Source organism: Pezoporus flaviventris, unplaced genomic scaffold (genome assembly GCF_033815535.1).
Source record: "Pezoporus flaviventris isolate CSIRO_AGI_PZ_B2104156 unplaced genomic scaffold, CSIRO_AGI_Pfla_v1 ptg000070l, whole genome shotgun sequence".
NCBI lineage: Eukaryota > Metazoa > Chordata > Aves > Psittaciformes > Psittacidae > Pezoporus > Pezoporus flaviventris.
In genome coordinates, this window is record NW_026892618.1 from 4,090,195 (window position 1) to 4,117,400 (window position 27,206).

General features: G+C 40.0%; 1 protein-coding gene across 4 annotated transcripts in view; it reads right to left on the minus strand.

Moving 5' to 3' along the window:
• GYS2 (glycogen synthase 2) overlaps positions 1-23,008 on the minus strand; it is a 43,028-nt gene extending 20,020 nt beyond the window's left edge. The window contains exons 1-5 of one of the 4 annotated variants that reach the window (XM_061472159.1): positions 22,078-22,214; positions 20,314-20,391; positions 13,056-13,237; positions 10,073-10,264; positions 9,038-9,223 (exon numbers count right to left, since the gene is read on the minus strand). In XM_061472159.1, the coding sequence (XP_061328143.1) occupies positions 9,038-9,223; positions 10,073-10,264; positions 13,056-13,237; positions 20,314-20,383 (630 nt within the window). In that variant the 5' untranslated portion in view covers positions 20,384-20,391; positions 22,078-22,214. Of the gene's footprint in view, positions 1-9,037; positions 9,224-10,072; positions 10,265-13,055; positions 13,238-20,313; positions 20,392-22,077; positions 22,627-22,720 lie in introns of those variants that run through there. The other 3 variants (XM_061472161.1, XM_061472158.1, XM_061472160.1) reach the window with 3 other exon arrangements.
• Between the last annotated feature and the right edge of the window lie 4,198 nt (positions 23,009-27,206).

The following is a 27,206-nucleotide window of genomic DNA, read 5'->3' on the forward strand; positions in this document are numbered from 1 at the left end:
TACAATCCTCTTAGTCTTACATGATGTTTCACTTCTGGGAACAGAAATGTTGACCTCCTAAGGTCAACAGCATGGGCACCAAATAGCCTGTGTGAGTTACATAGCTAGTGACAATGACTCTTAATGAGGTCTGTCATTATCACCGCCTAACGCTAGGTGCAGTCTGATTTTGATTGCATTTGACTCTGTAACTTCATCGACCATAATAGATTTAACCATTATTGGAATATTAGGAATATATACTTACCTACTTAGACTTCCTTTTTTGTCATAACAACTTTGCTTGTTGTGTCAAAAGTTACTTGATGTTTGAATGATGATTCCCTTAAGGGCTATTACTATGTACCTTGTACAGGATGGGCAGATAGTACTTTCTATAGTTTGGACTATCTGACCTTTGCCACAGCATGTTGCTCTTAGTACTTTAGAACTTAGCCACAGATAAAGCTATTTACATCATAACTTTTTACATGCTCAAGGTTGGTACAGAGCATATTTACAGAAATTTGAGCAAATGTGAGCCATTTCAGGGAACAACATTTAGGCAAATAATTTTTTATTTTTACTTAGGTAGGTATATTTTTTTTTTTTTTTTTTTTTACAACTGTTTTGCTAAGAAACTTATGTTCTTTTAGCACCAGGCACTCTTAATTTTGCAGTGGTGCTACACTGCTGGTGGGCAAGTCCTTGCCACTATATAAACTGAAAATGCTACCCTAATGTGATGAGAAAAGAAGTCTTGAAAAATCTTAGATGAATAGTTCAAAAAGATAGATGCTTTCTTTTGATATTGATGATCCTATATGACAAGAGTTTCTAAGCCTGCAAAAGAGATTTTTAGGAAGAATCTTTAGGTAGGAAATATGCGTTACCACATAATGTTATTCATTATGATACAATCTTTCAGTTGTATCTTTATATATGGTATTTTCCACATTTCCCATGAGAATTCTGAGACACAACCATGTCATAAAAGACGATCTTTTCCCTAGAACATACCTCATTTGTCACAGAAATTGAATGGTAGAAAAAGCACAGGGCAGGAGGGTAGGGGAGAAGAAAAATAAAGGTGAACTACTTTGACTCTTTAGAGTGTCACAGTCTGACCTGTTAAAGTGTTGAGTGTTCACATCTAGATCTGAAATCCACTGTACCTATGCTCTGAAGTTATAAAGTACTTGGTATTGCTAACTCTAATAAAAGCTTCCCTAAAAAAAAAACCTGCATGATGTAGCTACCCTTCCTTCCTTCACATGAGTGTGGCAAATTAATACACTGATATTTCTGGAGCATACAGATGTCACTGATTGATGCTGCAAAACAGCTCTTAAGAAAATCACATGTATGTTTTTCAGAACAGAACTCTTACTTACAGGCTGCAAGCAAGGTAGAAAGCTGCTTATTGAAGAATAACAAAACCAAAAATCATTATGAGCGTTCAACCATTCTGTGTACCAAAGATACAAAATGGGCCCGTTCTTTGGCAAACACACAAATGGGATGGGGTACCACTGCACACACACAGCTATGCAAGTTTTTTTAAATACTTCTGACTTAGTATTAAAAATAATTTCAAAATAGCCAAACTTTCAAAGGCTTTTCATTCTCTTTTCCCTTTCTCACAAAGAACGGATTTTTTACGAAATGTAATTAAAACCTAAATCTGGGACTTGTTTACTAACCATAGATAAACCCTCACCAACACTACTGGGAGAAAGATTCATAAAAGGATCATTCAAAGCACTATGGCTTATTTCCTGTAGCTTATAATTACTTTGATTGCATGAAAGCATTTTACACATTTAACACATACACATCTTGATGTTTGTGTCTTTATTGCCATTCATTTTTTCATCTTCTGGAAATGGGAAAGATTGTATTTTGCACATGCTTTCATGACTTTTGGCATGTTTTTTCAAAGGTACATAGTTCCATGTCTATTAAAAATGATAAGCTGAGGAAAGAGTTCTCACATTTCATTTGCTCTCCTTTTCCTGCAGTTTCCTCCAGTAAAGTAAGATCTTGGCCTCTGACCTCATTTACAGCGTGGAGTAAGAAACCTCACCGTGCACTTCCGAGCAGGCTAGATGAGTGACTTTAGAAAATAAGCCTTGGGCAAGTTGAAGGGCAGGTTAAATGGAACTTAATTGATGAGACAGTGCAGGAGACAAATTTAGTCCACACAGTACTGTGCAAAGACAGCTGAGCTGGCTGTGACAGTATTAGCTCCAGAATTAGAGGCATCATGGGGCGTGGCACTGTATTGAGCAAACAGGCCAAAATGAAGCGGAACACCAGTGCAGGTAGTCTGCTCCTACCCCTAATCCAATGTTTCTGCTCAGAACTTGGCTCTGCTGCCTGGATTCTCATCCACCTTGGTTAAGGTACCTGTGAACATGTTCCATAGTGTTCACATTCAGCAAAGCATCTGTGAAGCATGTCATGCTTCCTTTTGTTTGTTGGCTGTTATCAGCAGATGGGAACACTAGCAAACCTGCAGATAAAAGCTGCATCAAGAGAAAAACCAGACCTAAGTCAGATTAACTGTTTATAGAATCATTTAGATTGGAAAAAGACCCTTAAGATCATCAAGTGCAACTACAACTCAGTGACTTTTAAAGACTAATGACTTCAATATTTACTTTCCTGTAAATTTTCCACTGCTGCTCCCAGTGAGGTTCCCCTCCTACTCTGACTGTTAGAAACCAAGCAGGTTATTAGAATTTACAGGGTAGCAAGGATTAGAGGGGAAAATGCCTCCCTTATAAGGCCATTCTAATCTCAAAGCAAAACAGGGAGATGTTCCACAGGCATAAGTCTTTGGACTAAAATTTGCATTTGCTGCAGTGCAATTCTGAGGAAAAAATTCAGCTCATCTCTGTCTTTCCTATTGATCGATGTGATGGGCATAACAACTTATTCATGTCTTAAAATGTAGCATGTTAGGGGGAACAATAGGTAATCAATGAACCTTCCAGCACGACATTCTAAGACAACTAAGATGGCCTTTGAATACAAAAAGAAGATAATATCAAACAGTTATGGAATACTGGTGTTATGTCTCTCTTGGAAACAGATAACATCACTGAAGTAATAAATCCGAATCAGACATTCCTACTTCAAAATGATAAAGACAAATTGCAAAGGATTTACAAAAGCATAAAGAAGAATGATTTGAGAGTGGAAAAGAAGGAAAGACTATATCAGCTATGTAAATACTGTTCTGAAAGATAAATTATTTGTCGTGGTCTGCGCACAATCTCTAGGTACTGATGCTAGACTATGATTTCATAAAGAAAAAGAAAAAAAAAGAAAGCATAATGAATGGAAATTAAACCAAATACAAACTGGAATTGAAATACATAATTCTGACAATTAAAACTTTGTGACACCTTTGAATAAATTATGTATATTCCCCTGACCACTTGAACCTTACAGAAACTTTATCTACTCAAAGTAATCAGTTTGTATCTCAAATAAAAGGTATAGATTTGATGCATGAATGTTTAGCTGAGGACTATATGTAGAGAATGATCTCTTCTAGTCTTTAAAATCAGTGGCACACTCAAGTTCGCAAGGGGACTTTGCAGTAGAATCAGAAGCAGTCATAGATAGGCCTGAAGTTCAAATTCCAATCAACCAAAAGGTAGAATGGAAATATCTTCACTTCTGGCATAATCCCACTGGCTGCCATTGTCTGAATTATGTAAGAATTACTCTTTTTAAAATCCAGTTTATGTCAAGTTTAACTCCCACTTATTGTTATCTTGTGCAAACAGAACTTTCATTCTGGCAGCTCTGCCATGCCAAAAAAAAAATGAAATTTACATTTCCTGGCTTAAGTCAGATTTCCATTAGCTGCTGTACTAACAAAGCCGATCAGCTTTGCACAACAGTGAGCTCAGTGACAGCCGTGACAGTACATCACTAAATGGAATGAGAGCTTGTGTTCCTGTATTGTCAGCATAAAAGCTCTTGACTACTTATTTTCATTGGGATTTTTATTACTTTTTCTTTTAGACTTCTTGGATAGAATTCATCATTCTGCAAACTATATTCAGGTAGACTTGTACAACTCAAATGTAAAATGTTCCTAGGTCTAAATAAAAGTGTTAATACATTGACAGGGCAAACTTATATAAGTAAAACCCCAATGAAGAATGAGAATAAGGTTTTTTTTTTGCTTCTCCTTGTCATTTTTTCCATTATAAATCAAGGTGATGTTTTACTAAGAAACATCAGAGGCTGAAGCCTGCAAACTTCTCCATTATGCCAAGCCAGTAATCCACAAAACCATTACAGATGGTCACCTCTCAAATGACATATCAAGTTGAATTATTTGCCAAAAAGGCTGTTCCTAATACAGCTGTCTATTCACCTATGAACTAGCCTGAATCATCAGTGTCTCTCAGTCAATTTAGGAAAGGTGTTGGTCTAGTTTATTTATTAGTGAAAAAAAAACAACAAACCCACCTCCCCCCACACCCCCCCCCGAAAAAAAAAGCAACTAAAAAAAAACCCAACAAAAAGAAAAAAAACAAAAAACAAACCCCCAAAACCCCAAAAGCCTCACCAATCCTAGCAAAAAAAACCCTCAACCAATAACCAACTAAATAATAATAATACCCCACAAAAACAAACAACAAAACCAGCCCCTTTAAACAACAAGGAAAGACTAATATTCTTTATCTTCAGCTGAGAAGTCAGTTTCTTGTGAAGAGGAAAAGGCTCCACAGGCTCAGACCTTTTCCCACAGAACTCCTTACCTTCTGAATTAGCTATTTTGGTTCAGTTTACCTCGGCCACAAACATAACCTTACTCTCACCAGTGTAGAAGCTACACTAGACATGGGGAGGATGAGGAAAAATAAACTGCCAGTTGGACTATATACAAAACTTCTTAAACTTCTGTTGGGAAATAAGCTCATAACATAACATACTTGTTACTGAAATAAGAAAACACTGACTTCGGAAGAGTTCAAGCCAATAACCTGTAGTTAGAGTTAGCAGCCCCTGACTCAGCTGTTTACCCATGGTTCTTCAGATGCTTAAAAGCAGATAAAAGTATCAAACTCTAGCAGACACCATGCAAGTCACCTTCTGTTTTGCTCTTTTTCTTTTTTTTCTCTCTCCTTTCCTTCCTCCAGTGATTTAAATCAGTGAATTAAATGTGTATCTAAGAACAAAAATGTACACTGAATTGCTGTTCAGTTGCTGGTTATTGCCTCAGTGCTCCTCTTACCTCAGACCATCTGTTATTTGTTAAATGCTGCTGAAGACACGACAGTATTCACCATGCACTGCTGCACACTAAAGATTTCCGCTGCAGCAGAAGCAGCTAAATTTCTCCTAGTCCAATTAATTAATTATTGAATTAATTAATGAATTAAGGCTATAAGAACTGTATAATCTTTTACAGTAATTTTGTATAAGAACCAGGATCTTGTCTCCAACTAAGGCAAAGAGCAAATGGCTCAGGAGGAGGTCAGGAGTCAGACAACATTACAGTCTTACATCCATAGTGGATTCTCTTATCTTCCAGCAATTTACAGCTCTAACCTACTAGATTGACTAGTTTTATCAGTCCCCCGGAAGCATCTTCGTACAGTTTACAGGCTGGCATTTGCCCTCAGCTCATGAAACCAAGGGTTTTGGTAGCCTATAGTTCAGGCCTCTACATAATTTAAGTAGTCTGTAAAGAATCATGCACCACAGCATGCCAACCCTTCACTAAGTCATTCTTACCTTTTCCCCAAAAGCCTAGCAAGGCTGAAGGTCAAGTTTTCACAGGTCCAGGTTTGAGAGGGCTATCAGAAGACCACATAGAGCCCTTCCAGTTTTATCACCTGACATGGGCTGGTGACTTCAGTTCTTTGCTCACTAGAGTGCTAGAGAAAACATCAGCCCACACTGCATTACGCAGGCCTCTGCATGACCACTGATACTGACGTTCTTTCCAAGTAGGCTGTGACTTGGACCAAAGTCTTCTCTGCTCTAAAGCTACTGACCTCACTGGCTTACTTCAGAGAACACATTTGTACCTTCTATATTTGTGCCAACTGGCACCTATTGAGCTTTGCTAGGAAGGTGAATTAAAGTGGGATTTTCCACTATGGAATCCAGAGAAAGAAAGAAAATCTCAGTAATCCTTTGTATTTTTAAAAGGGATCTTTCAGCTCATCTAGTATCTTCTGGTCCTGTACAGGGGTAGTTTAACACTGACATGGAATAGTGTTTCACTGTGTGGGCACATGCAGATGCATGACTCTGTGTGTGCAGAGCAGGCAGGGCTAGTGACGAGGACAAACTGGGAGTTAAGAGTCAGGGCTAACAGGAAATACTATGGTGGGGAACAACACATTAGTCACACACACCCAGGGTACGGTGGAAGGAGGGAGAGAAAGCCTGTGAAAATGTCAGGTAAATATCTTTCATCAGTCATCAAACAATCATGTCATGGTTTTGCCTGTGGATCCCCCTGTTAAATCCTTCAACATTGCAGGAAAGCACTTGGCCTCAGAGGGCTGAGTACAGCTCCTTCTAGAAGGCATTCTAAACCAGGTGTTTGGGGACTATACTGGGGACTAGAAAATGGAACACGAGTTTTCCTCTTTTCTCTGTAGGAGCTTAACATGCCTGATTGTTTCTCGGCACATACCCTGGTGCTGCAACCATTTTTTCTGTGATATCTGATGTAGCACGTTCTACAGTTGCATCCTTCCCACCTATCTCAGCTGCTGTACGTAAAGCTGGTGAAAATTCTGTTCTAACCATGAAATGCTGATCAAAAGTGATAACATCATTTTGCTTTAAAGGAAGATAATTATGCAATAACACTGAAAGAGGAAAACAACTATTAATACTTTGGGGTGGGAGGGGATGACACGCTCTAAATATACATAGTCTCATCCCAAGATTTAATGTTAGGAAGCCCTGGAGAACCTTCTTCACTGGGAAAATTGTGTGTTTGACCTTACTGGTTTACTACTAGAAGACGGCAACAAGAATAACTTCTGAATACTTAGCTACATGTACCATTTCATTACCGTACTCTAGATCAACCTCTCGGCTGACTTTTGGGCCAGATTGACCTTTTTTACAGCCAAAGAAGTTCTCACTAAGATATCTGATCTCTTACTAGAAAGTTAACTTTGTCAGGAAGAGCTTTAGCACCCTATAAGCATGTTATAGTACAACAGCTTGGCATCGTTTCATCTATTAGTACCTTCAAATGGCAGTAACTCCACAGAGGGCATAAAGCTTTATGGCCTAAAAATCAACAAATTTCCTCCCTTAAATATTATTTACAGCAGTTTATAGTAATACTTTAAACTGATATATATGTTTCATTCCGTATACATACGTATGTTTCATTCCTCATATTCTTAGAAATCTGAATAGATTAGAAAAATCTGAATAGAAATTTCTGTACTTATGACATAGCTGATAGTTGCCAATGGAATTTGTGAAGCTTTGCAGAAGGATGGACAGTACCTTATCATGTGAAATTTGCCATGTCAACATTAAGAGTGATATGGATACTATGCTCAGATGTAAGGTAATTACATATTCTTTTGAGTACAGAAAAAAAGGATGAGGCACTCAAGGTTATCATGAAGGAAAAAAGAAGTTGCTTTTGAGAAAAGCAGACTGTTTGGTCAGACTACTTGTAGCTCACCAAATTAACAAGAATAAAAAGCAAAGAATAATTTTCTTTAGGATTTCCTTTACAAAAGGAAGGCAAGGCTCCAACAGTCTGTTTAGCATCAGGCTGTAAAACAATCAGCATTCTCTTTTTTTTTTAACTCTAATTTCTCATTTTAAATGCCCTTTTTTATTGTTGGTTTTTCTATGGCTTCCTTCCTAACAAATTATGTAAGACTGAATCAAGAGTGAATGAACAAAGTTACTGCTGAAAAGTTCTCATTTCCTTAAGCTGTAAACCTGAAACCACATGGTTTTAGTTCTTTTCATCTAACTTTAGCCAGAGCAAAATAATTTAATGTGACTTTAAAGCTAGATTTTGCACATCTACACATAAGGGGAATATGAGGGAGTAGGAATGCCTAGACTCCTAGACAGCATGACCGCATTATTCATGCTGCCTCATTAATGCATCTAACAAATGTATAATTTAGGAGACTAGTTTTCCTAGGTGATAGATGGAGACAGATCGTTCACATGGTAGTCTGAGGATGTTTGCCTTATGCTAATTGTGAAGAGGCCAGCGTAACTCCACTGATGATATAAACCTAGTAGGAGCAACCACCTATGTTAGTTACCTCATTTTAGGCAGAGACAATTCCCCCTACACACTACCATGCTGCAACCTTTATGCACAGCAATAAATGAGTGAAGAGTGCCTTTTACTCTTAGTGCGTTCAGTAGGTTCAGTAGTTGCCTTTGATAGAAAAGGAAATAAATAAGAGGGAGAAGCTGTTTCCTTGAAGTACAATGGAATGACAACCTATTCTGTGCTTCTGAATAAGGCCAGTAGCATGCTACTACTTGGACCTTGTCTTTGGAAGACACTGCTCCACAGTATGTCAAGCTTCAAACATCCAATTGAAAATTGCTAACTAAGTAATTTTCTTTACTGCTTTTAGCCAAGGAAATGCAGGGACAATGAATAAGGCAGTTGTTTGAGCCTTTTAACCACCTCTACCCTCAATAAGCGCGGGAATGCAAAATAATCTTGAATTCAGTTTGTCTGTAACCATATTAGAAATCCTAGATCATGTAACGTATTTCTGCTGAAGGGAGTGCTAAAGACATCTGGGTCCTTGAAATGTTGATTTGTGTTATGCTTTGAGTGGAAATGCAACATTGAAAACCAAAACCACCAGACAGTCTTCAGAAATTCCAAGAAACAGATGTGGGTCTTTTGAACTCAAAATACTTCTTACATTTGTTAGTTACAAATCAAGCACACCTAAAAAGCTTGAAAGTAGAAGGACTTATTATGACTGGCAAAAATTAATAAGTAGGCTGAGGGGGGAGTGGGGTGGGAAGATGGAATGATAAAAATGTCTCTTACCTGGTCAAGATTGTTGTAAAAATCTATACTGGCTGCACACAGGTATCTCCCAAGCAGAGTCGCATGGGTAGTAAAAATTGTGGCCACACGAAGCTTCCAAGATCGAGACAATATTAAACCCACTCCTGCCTGCCACTCATGGAAGTGGGCAATTATATTGGGCTTGTCATCAAACTGACAGGAAAGCTGAAAACAATTGAAAGAACATACATTAAACACACATTATATCCTGCCCACCATCTTAGCTGCAGAAACCTCTTTCTTTTTCATTCCTTGCTCTGTGTGCTTGCTTTCTTTCACATCACAAAGCAATACAGTGTTTTAAGCAGTCGTGTCTTGATTCCCATCAAGCTCTAATCCTTAGGTCAAGAGGCACATGTGCCTCACTAGTGCCTCAGAACAGTATCTTTCCTAGAGTGCTGGGGAGCAGAGTCACTCTTCTTCCTTTTAACTTGCTCGTCTGCTGTTGAAACTCTTGTTTGGTAAGAAAATATGACAGATGTATTATTCTGCAAATTAACAGTTTCCTCTTTTTAGGTAGCCTGCAATACAGTCGCATGTGAAGTCAAAGTGCTATCATTAATGCTTTCTATCTATCATTAATGCTTTCTATCTATATTCCCTGTGCAAGGTAGTATCTAATTGCTGAAATATGGCTTAACTAACTTCAAGGACAGTCTGCGAGTGTGACAACTTAACTACCATAGGTGAGAAAGAGGGAGTTTGAGATCCTACTTGTAAGAGCATCTGATGACAAATAAGGGAGTTGAGAAGAAACAGAGGGGGAAGTGACAGTAAAGACACAACAGACTTCACATAGGAGAGCCTTCCCCTCCCCACCCCCTTCTCCCAGAAAAAATACAGTTAAGTGACCACTTAAGATTTAAGTTTTAAATACAATTTGATCTACATCAAGTATCAACTTCCTTAAAATCACAGTTTTCAAACTGGAGAACAGGAAGTGCATACCAAAGCTTTGTTTCTGCCCCGCTGACAAGGTTGGAATTTGAAAATCTCTAGATTTAAAAACTGTACCTCTTTTAAAAACCAGGCTGTTAACGATCCAAAAATTACAGCATCATTGGCTTCTCGGTCATGAAAAGGGATCCCTATATTGCTGACATCCCAAAAGTCACCTTTCCACCTGTCCAAGTTCCAAGCTGCTGATCCTATATCAAACAGTAAGACATATGGGCTGCCCTCTATCAGCCATCTTCCAAAAAAGACCTATGGGGAACAGGCAAGGATATAACCAGAAAATGTTACAGTGAATGTAAAGGCCAGTTAGCATAACTATTTTCATCCATCAAATCTCAAAATTTTACATAAGGAATATGTGATCTACATACCTAAGGTTTGTGTTTTTCCTTGTAAAATACATGGAGTAATACTGGACCAAAGGCAAGGGTGAAAGGAAATTACAATCTTTAAGAATATTTGGTTTTAAGACTTTAATTTCAGATTTTCATCACAATATACATTTTTTTTTCCCATTAAAAAAGGTTTAGGAAGACTAGGTTGAATAAGGAGGTCTTATGATATATTAGAGTATCTATACCATTTTTGTTCTTATTTCAAAATTCTTATTTTTTTCACTAAGATTTGCCACCAATCTTTTGCCATTTATGTTGGATTACCAGTGATAGATTTTATAGGATAGGTGTTTGGGACCTGCATGTACCATGACATTTCCTCATTCCACCCAAGCAGCACAGTTGATGCCTTTTGGCAGAGTGGAAGGAAGGATCAATCAGAATGTATAAATAATACCTAAAACCACATCAACCTAAAAATACAGCTTTCCTGCTTTACCTGAATGGATGTAGTTAAACATCTCTAAGAGTATTTAGAACTTCACTGATACAAACTACCTGCCCAACCAGGAGAGCAAGCTGACCCGTCATAAGGCAACACAACACAGCTAGGGCTGCATTACAGATTGCACCGCTCTGCACATTCAAATTTCACTTTAATCCTACCATCAAAAAGGCTATAGTAGCAGAGACATACTAACTAGGAAGAACAAGGCACTACAGGGAGGCTAGTGTAGCTTATACTCCACGTGGAGGAATCTTTTATCCACTTTTAAATCTCTTCTAATTCACCAACCCCTGACATGCCAGGGGTTGAACCCAGCCCTACAGCTACAGTGGGCTGAATTGAGATCCAGTCTTGAAAACAGCGAGATGAAAGCTCTTAGACCTGTTCGCACAAAAAAAAACAGGGTGTGACAAAGACAGGTGTGTGAAGGAGGGTCATTTCCTTATGTACTTACTTCAGGCTATCTAGGTTCCTTATTTAGGAAAATGAGGTTAAAAAGCAGGAAGTTTGTGTGAACCCAGAATTAAGCTAAATATGGAGTTAGGTTGTGGCAAGTAACATGTGATCTGAGAAGTTTGGAAGTGTTCCTAGGTCCCCTGATTTAAAGGGACATATTGTGATGCATAAGCAAAATCCAGACATAAATGTTAAAACGGTAAATGCGGCTCCTGGAAAATACAGCATCATTATTAGATATCAAAGCTATACTTGACATACCTGGGACAGATTTGCTGCTATATATGAATACTCCAGCAACACAACGTATGTTAGGCAGGCAGAGTTGGCTGATTAAACTGAACATATTGCCTAAACAGCATGAAGTGCATATATAGCATTTCAATTAATCTGCCCCACAGACTTTAGCTGTTTTCTAAACAAAGGAATATTACACAGCTTGTAGCAACATGGAGAACCTGATCAATCACTTACGAAAATTTGATTAGAAATATGAAATGGCAGTTAGATTAGACATTTTAGTTTGAATCTCTGCCTGAACAATGTAAGCATCCCACAGTGTTAATGTCCCTGACAAACGCTTTCCCATGCTGTTGCATATTTACATCCAGCAATACACTTCTACATGATATGCAGTGGGGCATTAGATCCTAATAGCAGCAGAATTGTTGTTACAGAGGGTGATATCACACTGACAGTGCCATGGCTGGTGACAGTCCAAGAACTTTATGAATTTCTACATTAAAATATGCCATGCCCTCCAGCAACAGAACTTTGTCAGAATGCTTCCTTGTGCCTGCCTCTCAATGCTTTTCACATCTGTTTGACACTCATAATAAGCAGACAATTTTTCCTCCTGCAAACTAGCACCTCTGGGAGACTCAATGCTGAATCAGAGTGGAGGTGAGCTCTTAATCTCTGATGAGGACTTTCAAGAAAAGAGGTCAGTTTTATCATGTGTGGAATTTAGCAAATTCCACCTATTTTCAGGCAATCAATTGTCCTCAAGGCTGCAGCTGCTTGCAGCCTAGTAGCTTGCCCATCAACACAGCAGATTCTATTCCTTTCAGCAGATCAGCTTCATTAAGAATTTTATTCCTAGCTGATTATTGAAGAAACTGAGTCACATAAAGGCTATGAGGTTTGAGATCACAGAGAAAACAGTGGTTAAAAATTGTGTAGGATACACATGAATTCATACTTGTGCTGTGATTTAACCTCTCTTCCTGGGAAACAGACAGCTAGTTGCATTGATCTGAGGAAGGAGATTCTTTGTCAGTTGGGTGCTTTTCTTAAGTCACCCTGTGGTTTGTCTCTTTCTGGCTTTCAAATCAATGCTGCGTAAGAAAAAATGTGAGCTAGCAGAACACTCTTCTCTCTCCAGCACAAGAACACCAAATGTAAGGGTACAGTCAAAGTAAGGTCATATTATCTACTAAAATATCACTGTATTTAGAGACTAGATAAATAAGTCATTAATCCAATTAAGCAGACTTGCAGATAAATAACTGTTAAAACCTATAATTGGAGTTAAAACCTGTAATTGGATAAACTGGTTCTTCCTCAAAAATAACCTGTAATGAATTGACTCTGCTGTTCTAACAGTGGATTCTGAGGCTTCCCCATTGTGACATTGACCAGGATTGCTGTGTCAAGTGGAATGGCAAGAGCATTAACCAAAACTGTAATCTCCTCAGAGTCAGCTTTGTTGCCCTGGGAAGCAGTAGCACATCTGATTTACCTGACACCCTTGGCTTTTCATGGTGTCCATTGCCTTCTTAACTGCAGGGTTTGGAGGCTCACATGCTTCCGCCTGAGTCTTCACATTCTGCTCAAAATAGGGACCAACCAGAAAATAGTTTTCACCCCATTCATCTGCTGTAGTTTTGGCCTTTGTCTGGATCACGGTGTAAATGCCTCCCACTGCAAAAGAAGGTCACAAAGAAAATGAAATAGAAAAGGGCACAGGCCATAAAGCTCTGGAGTAAGCTCCAACTTGTAGATAAGATATACAGTAAAATCGCTTCACATATTCAGATTTTAAGTGAAACCCACACTTAATCAAATAAATAGAAGTTTAGTCTCTTAAATGGAATCATACCTAAGATGACAAGAATCTTACAGATGTATGTTCTTAAATCAAGCTCACAGTTCAAGAGTTTCAAGTCATATAGACATGGAACCGCAGAAGGGAATCTATGCATAAGATTATTCTTCTCCACTTCATTAGGACTAGAAGGCTAAGAAACTAATTTACAAACATCATACTCTTCCACGGCTCCTCTGGACAGGGATTTAGAGAAATCTTAGGTAAGTAACAACTATATATTTCCTTCAAGTGCCCCTGCTCACAAAATAAGACTAATTGAATAGCTTGGATTCATAGAATCATAGAATAGTTAGGGTTGGAAAGGACCTTAAGATCATCTAGTTTCAACCCCCCTGCCCACCTCACAATAAACAATGTCACCCAAGGCTGTGTCCAACCTGGTCTTGAACACTGCCAGGGATGGAGCATTCACAGCTTCCCTGAGCAACCCATTCCAGTGCCTCACCACCCTTATAGTAAAGGGTTTCTTCCATATATCCAATCTAAACTTCCCCTGTTTAAGTTTGAACCCATTACCCCTTGTCCTGTCACTACAGTCCCTAATGAAGAGTCCCTCCCCAGCATCCCTATAGGCCCCCTTCAGATACTGGAAAGCTGCTATGAGATCTCCACACAGCCTTCTCTTCTCCAGGCTGAACAGCCCCAACTTTCTCAGCCTGTCTTCATACGGGAGGTGCTCCAGTCCCCTGATCATCCTCATGGCCCTTCTCTGGACTTGTTCCAACAGTTCCATGGCCTTTTTATGTTGAGGACACCAGAACTGCACACAATACTCCAGGTGAGGTCTCACGAGAGCAGAGTAGAGGGGCAGGATCACCCCCTTCGACCTGCTGGTCACGCTCCTTTTGATGCAGCCCAGGATACGGTTGGCTTTCTGGGCTGCAAGCGCACACTGAAGCTGGCTCATGTTCAGTTTCTCATCGACCAGCAGCCCCAAGTCCTTCTCTGCAGGGCTGCTCTGAATCTCTTCTCTGCCCAACCTGTAGCTGTGCCTGGGATTGCTCTGACCCAGCTGTAGGACCTTGCACTTGGCATGGTTAAACTTCATGAGGCTGGCATCAGCCCACCTCACAAGCGTGTCAAGGTCCCTCTGGATGGCATTCCTTCCCTCCTGCGTATCAACCGAACCACACAGCTTGGTGTCATCGGCAAACTTGCTGAGGGCGCACTCAATCCCACTGTCCATGTCACTGACAAAGATGTTGAACAAGACCGGTCCCAACACTGATCTCTGAGGGACACCACTCGTTATTGGTCTCCAGCTTGACACTGAGCCATTGACCACAACTCTTTGTGCGCGGCCATCCAGCCAGTTCTTTATCCACCAAGTGGTCCATCCATCAAATTGATGTCTCTCCAATTTAGAGGCAAGGATGTTGTGTGGGACAGCGTTGAATGCTTTGCACAAATCTAGTTAGATGACATCAACTGCTCTGCCCCGTCCATCAGTTTCGTAGCCCCATCATAGAAGGCCACCAAATTGGCAGGCATGAAAACATATATATTCAGATAAACATATAATTTTAATTATGTGAGACAAATCAATGTTCAACCCATAGAGTAACACAGTTATGCATCTGTTCTTATGGTGTGGTAAATACATCATATGAGCATAAGGCACTTCAACAGGGATAAATATGGGGCTTGGTAGAAATCTTAGTCAAGAAACTCATTGGTTTTAATTGGCAGAAATACAGAGCTTACAATAAGGGAACATTTTTGTGCAGAGCAGCCTGGTGACCCAGGGAAAAGAGAAAATATGTACTTGCAAGATGAAAGATACTAAATAACATGATAAAGCTCTAGTCATAAAGTGATGCAAAGCTCTTTCACCACCATCACAACAGTGGAGATCAACCTTCATACTCCAAGGCATTCAACATTGGGATCAGCAAGGTAGCCAAATTTCCACAGCTATTAATTTTAAGAGTAGTAAGAAAGCTGCAGCTCAGGACCTGAAGACAGTCTGGACCTTTGGTTTGTATAGTCAAGAGCCTACTGTTTCTTTTCACAAGGTTTTGCTTAGGATCACTGTGCGTCCTAAGGCATGCCCTGCCAAAGATGTACAGAAAGCCTATTCTGAGAAGAGTGGAGAGTGTGCTGTGCTCTGCCGTTGTAATCTGTTGCACAGCAAGGTAAAGAAAAACATTTCAGGGTACAGGTTAGCCAGAAATGCAACAAAAAGTACTTAGGATAAAAACAAGAGTAAGTTTTTCCTGACTGTAAAAACTCCTCAGAAGCTAGGTGTGATAAAAGTTCTCTGTTACCTGGTCCTAAAACTCGCTTTTGTCTTTTCTGTTCCTGTGGAAATATGACTCACAAAGCATGTCTGTGCATAAGCTTTAATTGACAGGGGAGGGAAACTGTGCAAGTGAAACTATGTATGTGGGAAGTGTTGGGCATAACTTAAAAAAAGACTTCTTGAGAAGAGCACAGCAATGTCTAGAATAATGTACTGGCTTTTGAAATTACACTTTGCCATAACAAATTCAAGGAATACATCATATATCCTTAAGAGCTTATATGTGCTCAGTTACTTTGAATTCCCTGGAAATACCTATGTAAGCAATGCACTACATGTCCCACTGAGTAAGAGAGTAAGGGTTTACATATTCACTTGGAGCCTAAAAGAACTCTCCGATTACTTCCAACACCTTATTCTTCTCCTATATGATGTTTTAAGGTCATATTACAAATACAAAACTTTTCCAAACAGAGATGTACCAAAATCCCAGGATGTTGCAAGTTTCTGTATGCCACCTCTGAAGTTTTTTACTTTGAAACAGGTTTTAAAACAAACATTAAAAGACAAAAAGAGAAATAGCTGCAGAATCAGAAGAGATCAGTTCCAGATAATTGGTTCAGATCATCACAAACATGGGGAATTAGCAGTATAATGTGGATGCAGGGCTAGTTACATGTTCTGATCTCCATCTAAATGCTTTCTTCAAACATTTTAAGTTTTAATCATTTTCAAATGTCCCTGAGAGAAAAATATTTCTATTATTTATTTTTAGAAAGTGTTTTTAACTTTTTCACCAGAAACAAGAAAAGAAAAACAAAGAAAACCAAGTTAAAAGTGAAATCAACAACAAATCTTTTCCCCCATTTATTTCTTTTTCATTATTCCTCTTTCTCCAGGGAGGAATAAATTGGCATGGAAAGAGGGACTGAAATGCTTGGGAATGAAGGATTTTTTTCATTTAAGAAAAGTTGGATTTTGGTTTTGGTTTTTTTAGTGACCTCTTTAAAAAATGATGAAAGATGAAAACAATTATTTTTTTTTTCAGAAAATAGTTCATAGGATTATTCTTAAAAGTTACAATGTTTTCAAATGCATTACCACTATTATGAATTTGTCTAAAGGAGTCATCTGCAACACTCCAGCCATTTTCTTCTTTTCTCATTTCAAGTCTTGGTGCATTATTTCTTTTGTATATTTAAAATCCTTAGAGCCCTCCAGGATAGACATCAGAACCACCTAAATAAAAAGTCTGAGTCAAGAACAGTATCACAATATCATACCACTATTGATGATGATATTAGGCAGAAATGGAGATCTAACTATGCACCTGGAGATCTTTGTGCAAGATCTAATATGCAGATGTGCTCTTTCTGCAGCAAGCTGTTACACAGAAAGATGCATTGCCAGTGTCTTTTGTCACCTGACGAGGAAGGGTCTACAGCTCCCATGATTAGCCAGGAACTGTGCCAAAAAAAAATGTCTTCTGGATCTGTAATCCTTTGAGCATGGAATTGCCAAAACTCCCCAAAACTGCCAGAGATACCCACCGTTCATTTTACCTGCTCTACCACCCATGCAACTTTACAGAAGGACATAGAGTAGGAGCAGCAGAAACCAAAGAGGAAGGAGAGAGGAAACAAAGCTATGCACATGAGACAGAGATAAGTGGAGAAAGTCACTGATCACAAGTCCTTCCACACATACCTTTGCTACACAGAGACAGAGGATCAGGGAGCTCCCAGGGCTCTTCAGCCTCTTTGCTACGGCCTGACCAGGCCACTCTGAAGGCCATGAAGTTTTCCTGAGGACCACAGCTGCCATGGAATCCAAAAGAGCACTGGGACCCCATCTTCAGGATTCAAATTGACTTCACTGCCACAATTAATAATTACACCAACCATCCTTTCACCCCTTCCCGTCAGAATGAGTCTCTGATCTATAGAGGTGTGATAAAATTGGGCTTGAACATAATTTTCTCTAACATTTGGTTGGAAATTTATTTATTTATTTATTGCCTGTTTTGATATTTAGGGAGCATTTACAGAATAAGTTTGTAGAATGTGTCAGGTGAAAAAAAACCAGCATCTTCTAATAGCAGATGTTTTTCATGTAATTTTTTTGGCTAATTTTGTAACCAAGACTCATCAGAAGATAGTAGTTCTCCAAATTCTGTGAAATTTTGGCATTCCAAACACATTCTGAAATAATACTGAAACACTGAAATTTATGACATATGTCCATGGTACAGAAGCTATTTCTGTGTGCATCATCTGCAATGCACAAGATTTTATTTGAGATTGATCTGAGGTTGATATACCATCCCACTCAAAAAATGCACTGGGCTTTGATGCTGTGCTTATGCCAAGTTTATGCCAACACAACCCAACTTCCCAGAGTGTGTTAGTTCAGGTGTATCACAGATAACAGCATCCACCTTCTCCCAGGGAACTTTCACCATGGAATGACAGTTAACACAGAAGAGGTAAAGTGCTTCTCCTACTGACTTTGGTGGATTCAGGATTTAATTTCCTAGAGTCCAGATTTTCACCAAAGAAACTGTGCACAGAGCTCTGCTCCAGGGAGAGCTGAACAAGGTTTGTTTTTAGCAGAGTCTTCATTCTAATAGGGATGGGAAAAAATATTTAAGATTCATCTACCAACGACTCTTGAGCTAATCTGTTCACAGCTAAGTGATGATACAAGCTGGCTGTTTGCCCAGCATTTTTAAGCATTCTTCTATTTTCTGTCTAAAAGCTGTAGTAGTACAGTAGGAGATACTGAACCTAAATATTACTGGAATTATTTTGAAGACATCTTTATAGAGCACAGACCAGATTTTGAACATTCTCAGCCCTTCTTATTAATGTATCTGAAAATCCATTAAAGTAGTGCTGTTATTCTGTCTTACAGACCTCTTCCCCCTACCCAGGTTGAATACTTCAGTTTTCGGCGGGTAAACATTTAAAAGAAGTTGAAAAGGATGGAGTCATTTTCACTGTGGAAAATGTCCAGGACTGCCACCATTACTCCTGCAATGGCTTTTGACTGCTCCGTGTCGATAATTTCCATCTGTGGGGCTTTCGACACAAGAAGTTCCTGTCCTCAAAGTTTACACTGGTCTTCCTGTTATGGAGGAAACAAAACCAGTCTTCTTTTGCAGTGTGCACGGATATTTGACCAGACCTGGCTTTACCAGAGCACAGTGGTCAGGACAGAAGGGGTAGAGCAAAAAATACTGAGGTTGCGCATGATTACTATCAGATTGTGTGGAACTGTATTGCACTGGGACCCTTGCCTGCCTGCTTTCTTGACCTACTGCCACCAAAACACAGTAGATCCACTTCACAGTATGGGTCTTGCCCATCAGTGAATAGCCAAATAAAGTAAGGAAAATTTTACAAAACAAATTACACTTTATTATTTCTTTGGCAGAGAACTTTCAAGTCAAGATGATCTTGAAGTTATGTTTTGTTTAGGTGGCAAGTTCCTTTTCACATGACATGGGGGAAAGGAAAGAGAGAGTGACAGTGGCAAATGAGCCTTTTTTGTTTCTCAGTTTCTTCTTCAGCTACCTTATATTTGCTTGCTCCAGACAGAGAAGAGAAGAAAGAAGAGAAACTGAGATGCCGATGCTTTCCAACACAGATATCGGAGGTTGCCACTTAGCATAGTCAGCAGCCAGGAGAGAGAATATAAAAAGAAAGCATGGAGAAGTAGAAAGCTTTGCCTTATTAGAGCACGTGTTAAATGATCTGGAGGTCAAAAAAAGAGAGACACCTTCACTATGCCAGCTGCTGAGAAAAAGGTGATGAGACCCTGGAATAATGGAAACTTGTAGATCTCTGAGCACTGAATTCATACAATTGACTTGTCCTTCCCTACAGCTGCATCTCATTCTTCAGTACGAACCAGCTCCATCAGGGAAATCCCAGTAAACACTTGCTCCCCATGGGCAGCCTGGCACATAAAGACCCTCTTATACTATGTAATCAGATGTGCTCATCATCCTCAGACTCTGAAGGAGAATATATATTTAAGACGTTTAGAAAACAGCTCAGCACCTGTAAAGGGCACTGATTACAGGTATGGAAACAGAGCCACCTGTAAGCTGTGGTAGCATGTTCCTCATATGGAAGAGGACATTCAGCTTTATTGTCACTGCACAGAGAACCACTAAGAAGCAGCACTGGTCAATGAGGAAACGCACCCATAGCCAAGCACCTGGTGATGTACACAAAGGTAACATAAAGACTTGAACTCTCTCTTGTAGGCAGCAGCAGCTTTACATCGCTTTAGCAATACAAACTAAAACTGAACTACTCTGGCACACCTTTGCATTACCAGAAAGGAAGAAAGAAACCTTCATGATAAATGCTCAAAATTAGCTTTTCAAGCAATAAACCAGCTAATGCTTGTCTTTCCCTCTATATTAGAAACATATACAGCAATATTAACACTAAAACACATAACAGTACTAAATTTATGTGGGGTCAGCCTACTTAGTCAAATAAACAGTTCATCTGTCTGTTAAAGGAGGTGGGAAATATACAGTGCAGGCTAAGGAAATAATAGCTTATCTATCTTCTGTGATGACTCCCTGTATTTTGTTGGCTACTGTCACGTCTATGAAACACAGTGCCTTACCATTTTCCAAGAACTGTTTATAAAAGTTAAAGTCACCAGGGAACTGTATTTCACCACGTGATTTAGACATTCAATTGCCTAGAAAATACATGAAAAAAAATCAATATCAAGAATTTACCAGAAAAATAAGCTGAAACAGGCTTACTAAAGATTTTTGCACAGACGTTTCCAGTCAAGGTTGGTTAATGGAAACTTTGCACAGAGGCTTGGTTCTAATGAAGAAATTGTTTGCCATGACTAGTTCGGTCGGCCCATTTGAATATATGGGTTTGGTAACTGGTATAGTTAATAGCCCCTTATTTTTAAACTAACTGAATAAATATTCACTCTCATTAATTCTCTCATAAAATGTGAGAATAATATATTTTAGCTGTATCAGCTGACTCAGCTGCAGTGAAGTGGTTAAAAGATTCACTGTGTTTTGTACACAGGAAGATAACTCTAATCACATTTTACTTTTTCTTAAACATATTGGGTGATATCTATAACCAGTTAGTCCAGATGACTCAGAAAATATATAGGCTATGGAGTTCAGAGATATTAGCGGGAACACCCGAATTTCCTAGATTTCTGCCGCCATCTGCTTGCCAGTGCCTTACTTAACATGCACACTCAAAGGAAATGCTGCATGATCCACGTTCAGACAGTAGTAAATTGACACAAAAAGTTTAAATGAAGCTACTGAAAAATAAGCCCACAGGATTTAAACTGCAAAAGCTACTCTGTACTACCTCTGGGTATTGATACCTCTCACCACCCTAAAAAGAGCCATGTAAAATTGCACTGCAGTGCAGATTAAATACCAGAAGCTATTGCAGAATAGTAATTCCAGTTTCACCATGGGGATAAACCCTGGCACTGTCTGTTCACCTCACAGATGTTTCCCCTTTGAAGTTAAAATCTGAACAGATTACAGATCCCCTCTCCTGACTAATCTCTATTTATCTGACAGGACAATAAGGCACATGAGGTCACTCATTTACTCATACTTAACTCACTTTTGTGGCAAAAACAGAGCCCGTTCCCCCTTGGTGAACAATACCTAGCTGAAAGGGGATGATTTGATTAGTGAATTAGAGATGGAGGCAGAAAGATATTTGCATAACAAGCCACATGCACATTGCCTGACAAGCTGCGTGCAGTGAGCAAGTTTTCAATCTGTACACATGCACAAAGCATAAAGTCCTTGTCTAGCACCCCCTGTGTTTGCAGAGACCAGTCCAAAAGGGCTTCAGCTCGCATAAATTCTGCAGGTCATTGACATGTTCAATGACTTCAATGCAGCCATGTTTGTTTACACCCATTTCAAATTTGGCCTCTCCTCCACATTGCTTTAGAAGGCCAAGGGAGACTGTTAAACTACTCCAAATCTTAAGTCTGTTTTACAGCTCACTGTCATGTGTTACGTTCCCAACTGTATTTGCATGGAAGGTAAAATGTAAGTACGTACAAAGCAACATCCGTATATCCATACATATGCACACCCGGGCATAACACTTAGATGTTTGTTTAAACAACCTATCCCTGGTGGTGAAACGTGTAAAGACACCCAGGCACCCTGACTATATGCTCATCCCACACAAGCACAAGCAAACGCGGCCCACACACCACATGCACGACTACACATGCACTCCTTCCAACACAGCAGCTCTGCAGAACACTGTTTCCCAATCTCCCCTTAATGCCTTTCTTGTCCAAGCCCTCCATGCCTCCCTCTGCTCCCATGAAAACAGCAATACTACCTCCTAAGAGTGTTGTACAAACCTTTGTTGGTAACTTCCCAAGAAACTTCAAAGAGCAACAAGTCCTCCACTGGTAGGTCTTCATCCTCCCATTGAGGAAGCCCATTAAGAGAAGTCATGGACAGTGATCTAGCCAGAGGCATTTTCTTCAGCCCTCAACTGCTCAACACACAGGCCACAAAAGCTAGCAAATGTCCAGTTAACGTGGCACGTCTGTGCAGTTCTGGTTAGAGCAGTCTGCCAGAGTGCTGGGCTCCGAGGAGAAAATTATTCAGATAGCTGAGAGCTAATGGGTTTAAACTGTCTGACCACCAGCATTAAATTGGCTCAGTGAAATCCTCAGGGCTTGAGAAGCAGCTGCTGGTAGAGGTAAGAATTTAAGACTGACCTGAGAAAGGTCTTGGCTGTTTTGGGGCCAGGCCTCTTTCTTTTTCTTCTCTTAGAGGGAGGTAAAAAATAGTTCTGAGCTCCTCAGCCACAGTATTCAGTACGTACCACCTCAGGGACAGCTGAAACTCAATAGCTGTAAATTCAGCATTGCCCTGAGCAAACTCCGGCAGGGACAACACTTTGAGTTCACCACCTGATTTAAGTCCAGCCCCTGAGTCCTCCCCTCAAGATACACCCTCCCATTAACACCCTTGGACATTCTCTAGGCCACTTACCAACCAGGCTAGTAGACCTGTTCTACATGATGTCTCTTAGATTATTTGCCAGGTAAAAGGCTGTTATCACTTCATGTGCAATTCACCAGCTAAAGTAAGCGCTAGCTTACCTTATACCCTTCCTCCACAATATATTCCAGCTGTGTTCCCAGGGCTCTGTGTAAACTTTTGACTTCACTGTGCTCTTGAGCAGCCCTGCAGCTCTGAGAGCTTTTACAAACAGACCTAGAAAGGCTCTATCTCTACTTTGACAAGTACTTTGGTCCTCCTTGCAGTCCTGGTCCCTGATTTTCTGCCTGGCTTTTCTATGCCACAGCTCTTTTCTAGCCTCTGGCCCATGTCCTCTGCCCTGGTAACTTATTAAGTAATAAGTTAGGGAACAGTATGATCCTGTCGTACTCCAGCAAGGATTTGGGATCCTGCAAGCGGTGCACACACATCTACAGGGATGTTGGTCCCTAACCTGGAACCTGAGATCCTCAAAATTCCACAGAGCAACTGCCTGCTTGGAAGATGCTTATGTGCTTACACGTCTGGCTGAGAAGCCAGTGCTTCTGGGACAGCTGCATAAATTGAATTCGATCCTGGGCTTAGAGCACAACCTGCCCAAAATCTGAAGTTCGGCAGTGAGCGACTCTCCAGGTGAGATTCAGGGCATCTCTGGCACAGTGGAGAATAACACGATCAGAAGACTGGAGTAACTCTCCTGTGAAGACAGGCTAAAAGAGTTGTAGTGGTGCAGCCTGAAGAAGAGAAAGCTCCAGGGAGACCTTAGAAGAGCCTTCCAGTACATAGAGGGGGCTACTAGAAATCTGGAGAGGGACTATTTACAAGGGTATGCAGTGACAGGACAAGGGGGAATGGCTTTAAACTGAAAGAGGGGAGATTTAGATTAGACATTATCAAGAAGTTCTTTACTATGAGAGTGGTAAGACCTTGGAACAGTTGCCGAGAGAAGCTGTGGCTGCTCCATCCCTGTGCTCAAGGCCAGGCTGGATGGGGCTTTGAGCAACCTGGTGTAGTGGAAGGTGTCCCTGCCCATGGCGGGAATTTGGAACTGACTGGTCTTTAAGGTCCTTTCCAACCCAAACCATTCTATGATTCTATGAACATTGCACCAGCAGACATGGACTATATAGTAACATAGAAGGAAACGCTCTGAGCTCACTTAAGAGAAAAAAGTCCAAGGCAATCAGTTTACAAGACAGGCAGCCCAGCTGCATAGAAGTCTCCTCAACATAATATAATACAGCTGAGCCTGACTTAACAACTATCCCCCGAAAGAGTTGCTCTTCCACTCATGCTTCCTCTGCACTCTGCACTTACAGCAGTCAGACCCATCGCCGAGCCGATGGAGACAGCTTGCCAAACTAACATAAGGGCACAGAAAACTTATACCAACTTAGGAACCAGAGCTGACTCAGCAAAGAGCCTGGCAAGCAGGGATGGAGCAGCACGCCTGGGAGAGAGAGACAGGAAGGGTGAACTGCCTTGCCTTTCCAGCCAGTGGAGCTAACAGTGGGGCTCAGCTGTGCTGTTGGGAAAGGAGTTTCCTTTCTAGATTAACTGGAAGGCATTACAGCCTGCCCAGGGAAGGATTCCGGTTTTATTGGCTGGGTGTCTTTTTGTCCCTATGGTCTGAGTTGCCCTATTTACTAATTTTTAAAAAAAAAGCCTAGCTGAGAATCATTATTTTTGGAGCAGCTGTGGCTTTTACTACCTGGAGTAGGTAGGAAATCAGAGCCTTCTATAGGTTAAAAGTTTTCTGCAAGAATTAACTCAGCACACCACCCTGATCAGGAAGTGAGTCATGGATGTTGTCTTCACACCACAGCTCCCCCAGAAGAACCACTTCAGACAGCCTTTTTTTGCTGGAAAATGAATGTTAGCCTCCCTGGTCACAAGCAAGGAAGTGCACGTTAGGGAAGAAACACTCTCAGTGTGTGGGAGTTTATGAGGTAACTGTCTAGGTCCAGCTTGTTCTAAACATAACTGCGGTTCAAGGTCTGCCTACGTTAATTGCAGGGGGAAAAAATAAGCCACAGATGTTAAAAATGCTCATACACATTGAGTCAAATTTTACCGGAGGCAGCAGCTACGGTAGTTTGTAGCAATTACTGATGTACACATGCTGTACTTTAGAAATAGAGCAGTAGGTGGCACTGATAGTATTAACATGAGTTCTCCAGTGCCTGAGTTGGTTTATTTGACCAAAGGCTGTTCTACCCCTTTTACTAAATCCTGCTTCGTGATAAACCTGTTTTATGAAGCCCGTGGAAACAGAACCACAACTCATTCAGCAAAATAGGGGATCTCCATCTGGAAGAAAAGCTCTTTGCTCAGGCTGAGACACAGGAAGAGAGGAAACAAGCAAAGACGGGATTCTTAATAAAACAAGCTCCTGGCAGTGTGAGCTGCCAAGACTAGTGCAACCCTTATGAAGAAACTTAAGGGAACTTAAAGGCTGAGCTTTATTTTGTATCCCTACAAGTAATATCCACTCTTCTAAAAGGACACATTACAGACATTATTGAGGATGCTGTTGACTTTAAGAAGGAAGTATGAAAACACCGTATTTCTTTTTCTCTTCACCCCAGTTTTTCCCTTTTTCTTATCCCCTTTTGTAGTTCATTGTGGCATTTCCTGTCTTCAGTTACCTAACTCTTAAATGTATTACTTTGATCTCCATGTGATGTAGTTGTCTTTTTGACCCAACTGGAAGGCCTCACTGTTTACTACCTTTGCGATTTAGGTGCACTGATGAACTTCCCTAGTAATATTTTAGAAAAAAAACCACAGAATTTTACTTAATTAAAAAAAAAAAAAAAGTTTTCTAGAATTTTAAGGTTGAAATGTCTATTTTATATGATTCTATGGTTTAGTTTCATGTTTCACAACCACAGTAAGGTATCAGCTGCACTTGTTTTGAACACTTCTAAAGAGAAAAAAAGTCTTAATATATTTGGCTTCAGAATCTAGTAAACCTCATTATAAATCCCAAAGAGGTAGAGAAAATAAGGATAATAGAGCAAACCTGCCTAAGTGATATGCCTAAAGTGTTCATCAGCATCATTCTCCTGTTTTTTTGGAGGCTTTTTGATCAGACATCTTAGCTCTGCTGATCACCTGCCAAACTGTTGTTCGGTCTGAAACCCAGTGGGAGAGCTGGATTGTGATGGACAGACATTCCTTAATAAATAAGAACTAAGAAATGCAGAAGGAATGTACAGGTATGCATAAGACTGCTTGAGATGTTGAGAATTTTTAGAATTTTTAGTTACACTTAAAGCATTTGGCATTCAGCGTATGATCAAACTCTAGTCAAATTTGTTGTAAATGTGCCTGGAAAAAAATCTGGGAGATTTACACACAGGTCCCAGTAACTGATACAATCAGGACCTGTTCTGAGGAGGTAGGAGACACATGTCTGTTAGCTCACTACCCTTCTCTCTCTAGTTGAGACATGGCCACGAGTTTGCTCCATTCAACACTTACGGTAAATCGCTTACCCAAGGGAGCTCCGGAAAAATCTGTTGATAGGGATAGACACCCCTCCATCAATTAATTTTGATGGATTAGAAGTGCTTATCAATCTGATTTTACTTTCCTAATACTGTAGACCAGAAAATCACGTGTTATTAAGCACTCTAACCTTGGTACAAGAGTTGAGTCTCTTACAGAAGTAATTTTAAAAATACTTATTTCTTTCTACTGCACAACAATTTTCTATGAGGAAGATAATCTGGAAAACAAACAGGAGATCAACAAATACTCCTGTAGACTGGTCTTTGGCCTGAGAGTATCAGGGACTGGGAAAGTATTCCAGTATCTACTGGTGGAGACTGCTGAACAAAGAGTTTGGAAATCATTGCATTTCTTATAGTCTGAAACACAGGATTAGCAGCACGGAGAAAACTATCTCAAGCAAAATGTGTCTTTTCTTCCCTTCATATTTTCATTTAGCATATCTCACAGACCAAGAATTACGAATTTCCCCTCCAGAAATTAATGCTGCTAGAAATCCACCTTCATGCTATTTTGTCAAATTTTCTGGATTTTTAGCTCAGATATTGAATGTGTAAACATGTCTAAATAACGTGGAAGAGCTATTAAAGAGGAGAGCATAAGGGAGAAAATATTTACTTAGAAAATTAACTTTGCATAGCCATTGCCTGGGCCAGACTGTGCTTTGCTGTTTATGTTTGCAGGTAAATTATTCATTTCAGACACAGAGCAAATCCAGCCCTCCTGAGTCTGACCTCTCCAATAGACCAATCCAAGTTAATTATTTGCACAACTCCTTTGCTTGCACAGAATAATAACTCACATAGCAATGGTATCTCAGCAACAGTTTATAAAAATGTAGTACACCACCGTGATCAATGTATATTTTAGGAAAGCTGTTACTACTGGAGTCTCTGAAAAGCTTTGAGAGCTTTCGTGCTTTGAAAAGTTTTATGATTTCGAAAGTTTAACGTGCATTAGA